Raw genomic sequence first — 4,940 nt, 5'->3', positions numbered from 1 at the left:
GCGTAATTCTAGTTTTTTTTATACAAATCTGAAAATTTTTTAGGACTTAGTTTTGTTACCTTAGGTTTATGCCAAACTTGTAGTCGTTCCGTTGGGGCCAAGTACATTTCCTGTTTACTGTACTCCTCCAAATAGTATAATAGAGCAAAAGAATGCTTGCACGATGAAGGGCGGCTCCCAGCTTTGCAAAGGCATCTAACACCTATAAAAATTATACAACTATTAAATGATAATTTTTATTAAAGNTCACAGTCACATGGAGACACTCAAAATTGCGAAAACAATTTTTTACAACTTTATAAAATGAAATATATAGTAAGCATAGATTTTAATACAGTAATTTTAAGTTAAAAAATGTTCAGATTTGTTTATCACAAGTTTAAAGATATTTTGATAAACTACATGTTTTTAAAATAAACATAAAAAAAATCCAAATACAATACTTCCAAAATAAATTCCAAATCAGTTTTAGAAAAGTATACTGACAACAAACTAACAACAGTTTAGTTGAGGTAAAAATTAATTTGCTATTAAAATCCAAACAATGTATTGATATTGAAATAATGAAAAATTAAACCTAAAATTTGCTAGAATATGTCATTTATACTCCCTTCAAAAAAGAAAGTTTATAAAAAAAATTTAATAATCAAATTCCAACATCATTTCATTTGGCCTTTAAAAATAAAAAAATAGTGCAAAATTAGTTTTAATTCTGCATGTTGCAAAGAAAAAGAAAAACAATTAAAATGCAAATTCAGGTCAATTCTGATACAATTATTTATGGTAACTTTAGATCAAAATTAAATATGATGAAGTACTCTGAAACATATTTTTTAAAAATAGGACAGTTTGGGAGTTTTCAATATAACAGTAATACTTGAAAAAAATTTTAACTGTACTTTACAAAAAACACCAACAATTATTCATAATTTTTTAAAGAAATACAATATATGTTCTAAAAAATTTTCACAGTCACATGGAGACACTCAAAATTGCGAAAACAATTTTTTACAACTTTATAAAATGAAATATATAGTAAGCATAGATTTTAATACAGTAATTTTAAGTTAAAAAATGTTCAGATTTGTTTATCACAAGTTTAAAGATATTTTGATAAACTACATGTTTTTAAAATAAACATAAAAAAATCCAAATACAATACTTCCAAAATAAATTCCAAATCAGTTTTAGAAAAGTATACTGACAACAAACTAACGACAGTTTAGTTGAGGTAAAAATTAATTTGTTATAAAAATCCAAACAATGTATTGATATTGAAACAATGAAAAATTAAACCTAAAATTTGCTAGAATATGTTATTTATAAGCCCTTCAAAAAAGAAAGTTTAAAAAAAAAAATTTAACAATCAAATTTAAACATCCTTTAGTTAAGCCTTTAAAAATAAGAATACTGCAAAATGAATCGTTAATTAAATTAAAAAGTGAAAATCGGAAATATATTGATTATAAACTAGCTATTTTATTTTCATTTAAAACAATATGAGGCAGATAGAAATTAAAATAAAAACTCCTAAAAGAATCAAAAATTGAGGACCAAAACACTTCATCAAACTCAATAGTTTGCATAAAAATGTGATTAGGTTGCATGTAATGCAAAGCAAACACACACTTAGCTATGTTAGTTAATGCTAGCTGGCCCTGAATCTGATAATAATAGGAATGGTTTTTTTTTAATTTCATATCACCATTGTCATCCTTTTCAAGACAAAAGCTAGCTTCGGAACATAGATCAATTAAAGATTTATTAGCAGCATTCACTTTGCACTTCACTTCAAGTAGGAGTGCATCATCATCATTGTGAATCAAACCATCAGGTGAAGCTGCTAAAAAAGGCATGAATGGGTTTGTAACTAAGCCAGTTTTCCTCACATCAAATTTGTTATAAGTTGTCCTGACAAAGTTACGAACCACTGATTCATTTTCAATTCCATATTTAATTGCAGGGATGTAACTCAGGTTCTTAAAGTGAGAATCAAATATTTGTGAAGCTAAAACATCAAAGTTACTCCTTCTGCTACAAATTCTATGAAAATTGGAAGCAGTCAACCGGCAAGCTCGCTCAACTTTCCATTTCAAGCAGTTGCTTTGCTCAATAGTTTCTGCCTCCAAATTCCAAATTACATCTAAATCAAAAGTTAAAAATTTTGTTACGAACAATAGCTCCGAAACATTTCGGGTAACAAAATCATAAGTTGGTCTTTCAGAGAGGACAATTGCAGGCAATGGTAAGATACTCATTGTATTGTGACATTCTTTCATGACCGACAAATATTGCAGGTTTCTGTTTCCAGTAAACAGAACACTATAGTTAACTGGTTCAACAGAATCATGCGTAATCCTAGGTTTTTTATACAAATCTGAACATTTTTTAGGACTTAGTTTTGTGACCTTGGGTTTATGCCAAACTTGTAATCGTTCCGTTGGGGCCAAGTACATTTCCTGCTTACTGTACTCCTCCAAACAATATAAAAGAGCAAAAGTATGTTTGCATGATGAAGGGCGGCTCCCAGCTTTGCAAAGGCAAAAGGCATCTAACACCTATAAAAATTATAAAACTATTAAATGATAATTTTCATTAAAGAAACCATCTTGTTATTATAACTTTTATACATAAAGCATCCAGGATCGGAATGGCTGTTCATGTTTTTAACAACAGAAAATAATTCAATTTTAACAACTTAAATTACTACACTTTAGCATTTCCTTTTTGTAAATTTCACAATTTTCTTTTTACAAATGACTAATAATATAGCTGATTACTTAAAGCATACTAAAATTAATATGAAGTACACATTATCAGAAAAATTGTAACCTTACTAGTCGCTTCTTAATAAAAGATCAAAGAATAACAACTCTTAATATGAGAATAAAACTTTTACATTAAATTTATATTTAATGTAGTTTACGGTCAAGAATGACAATGCATTGTGTGAAATAATAATGAACTGAAACCATAAAAACATAAGTGGGTAGGAATATATACTATTTTGCAAGCATCTGTTGGGGGAGATTTCCCAAGAAGCCATTCCTTTACAAAGATCATTATTAGAGATAAAAATTTTAAAATAAAATTGTATTGTTACATAATTATTTAAAACAAAATTTAATAAAACCAAGACCCCACCTCATTCCCAGCAGAAATCCTCATGTCGACTTTGTAGGTTTCATTTTTTCTCATTTCAGCCTTAACCTTGGCTTCTACATGAAAACCATTGGCATCCTGTAAATAAATTAAAATCTTTTAGTGAAAGTTTTAATACTATTCTACATGTCTTTTTTCAAAACTCTCACAATCGATATCGTCATTTTAAACATTCACAGTATCGTTCTTAGTGTTACTAAACATACTTCAAATAAAATTCTTCAGCTAAAAAATAACAAGAATGGGATTAAATGATTTTAAATAATGTATAACAAGAATGAAATGCATAATTTTAATACACATACCTCTTCAAATTTTATATTGGAGACGAACTTTTCCTGGCACATCATCAAACCTTTTTTTTTGCTCAGCAGTATAAAATTAACACTGCTAGCAAATGCTGAACATAATTTTTCTATATACGTTAGTATATTAATCAATGTAAAATGTATCAAATACATTGGTGTTTCATTAATAGACTTCATTTTTTTGATGATCAAAAGCACTAAGCCTAGGCAAAGTTTGCTTTGGACGCCATAAAATGTAAACAAATATCATCGGATGGGTAAAATGACCAACCAATCAGGTTCATTTTACCCATGTGACGTCATTTGCAAGTAACCAATTACGAAAACGATGTGAGCAGAAATTAAATAAGTTACGTGTGCTGTCAAATACGTTTTGGGAGCGGTTCGCCAAGCCTTACTGCTCATTTATCAAGCCTTGATACTATCGAGGCTCGATTATGCATGTGCAGTTTATGATACTGCAACTGCTTCTAACCTACGAGCCTTGGACACAGTACACCATACTGCTTTACGTATATGTTTTGGCGCATTTCGTACATCCTCAGTCGAAAGTTTGTATGTTGTTTGCCATCAACTGCCATTAGACCTAGATCGCATACAGATGTCTCTCACTTATTACTATCGTATCAAGTTCTCTAAATCTCATCCATTAAAGTATGATGTTATTTCATCAAGCCTAGAGCGACTGTATGTTGCTAGACCGTCACAGACTTGCCCATTTCATACTCGCACTTTTTCACTCATTTGAAATTTGTGAATTGTCTTCGTAATCCGTAGATCATTTTATTACCCCATTTATGATGTTCCGTAAGACCAATGTTGCACCCTGCATTTTCCATCAACTCTTTATTGAACGTCGTAATCAATATTTTGAATACGTACCTATTTTTACTGAAGGCTCAAAATTTGCTGGATATATTGGCTGTGGTGTCGTCATCGCTAGTGACACCTATATTTATAAAATCCCAGATATTTGGTCCGTCTTTACAGCTGAAGCTGTTGCCATCCTTCTGGCAATAAGACTGATTTCTTTACTCTCTACATGGAGATATTGTATTTACTCCGATAGAGTGTTTTGAACCAGTTAGATAATTTTAACAGTAATAATCATCCAATTTTATGTTTGTTATTCATCTGTTGATCACTATTGAAAGACATTCATCACCTTAGCATTTATACGTGCTGTTAGTATTTTTAATAATATTTGAATGTTTTAAGCATACAATTTTATTCAGTTTGCAAACATCGTACCTCCTTCGTATCATTTTACTCATTGTATTTAATATTGTAGTCATACCTTTTATCTGATTTCATAAACTTGTACTATTTTATCAATGAAAATTATACAATGAAAGTGTTGTATGCATTTTGACTTTAGCTTTTAAACTGTTATACCGTGTTGTTTGGCGCAGCCTGTCCTTATTTGGAGTTTGTGCCATTAAACCTTACATACAATCAATCAACCAGTCT

At 29.8% G+C, this 4,940-nt stretch overlaps 1 protein-coding gene across 1 annotated transcript; it reads right to left on the bottom strand.

Moving 5' to 3' along the window:
• Window positions 1–246: 246 nt before the first annotated feature.
• LOC107448729 (uncharacterized) lies at window positions 247–4,672 on the bottom strand. Its single transcript, XM_016064031.3, has 3 exons — window positions 3,468–4,672; window positions 3,145–3,240; window positions 247–2,558 (listed from the first exon to the last, which is right to left on the bottom strand). Exons 1-3 carry the CDS (start codon window positions 3,645–3,647, stop codon window positions 1,464–1,466), a joined length of 1,371 nt encoding a protein of 456 aa, XP_015919517.3. The 5' UTR covers window positions 3,648–4,672; the 3' UTR covers window positions 247–1,463.
• Between the last annotated feature and the right edge of the window lie 268 nt (window positions 4,673–4,940).

This window comes from Parasteatoda tepidariorum, unplaced genomic scaffold (assembly GCF_043381705.1).
Source record: "Parasteatoda tepidariorum isolate YZ-2023 unplaced genomic scaffold, CAS_Ptep_4.0 HiC_scaffold_951, whole genome shotgun sequence".
Lineage (NCBI taxonomy): Eukaryota > Metazoa > Arthropoda > Arachnida > Araneae > Theridiidae > Parasteatoda > Parasteatoda tepidariorum.
This window is presented reverse-complemented; position numbering and strand designations above follow the sequence as displayed.

Excerpts from the sequence above, each read along its gene's own strand:
- LOC107448729 (XM_016064031.3), bottom strand. The coding sequence starts at position 3,647 with ATGAAGTCTATTAATGAAACACCAATGTATTTGATACATTTTACATTG. Across the intron at positions 3,241-3,467 it reads CCAATATAAAATTTGAAGAG|GATGCCAATGGTTTTCATGT; the intron begins GTATGTGTATTA and ends ATTTATTTACAG. Across the intron at positions 2,559-3,144 it reads GGATTTCTGCTGGGAATGAG|GTGTTAGATGCCTTTTGCCT; the intron begins GTGGGGTCTTGG and ends TAATTTTTATAG.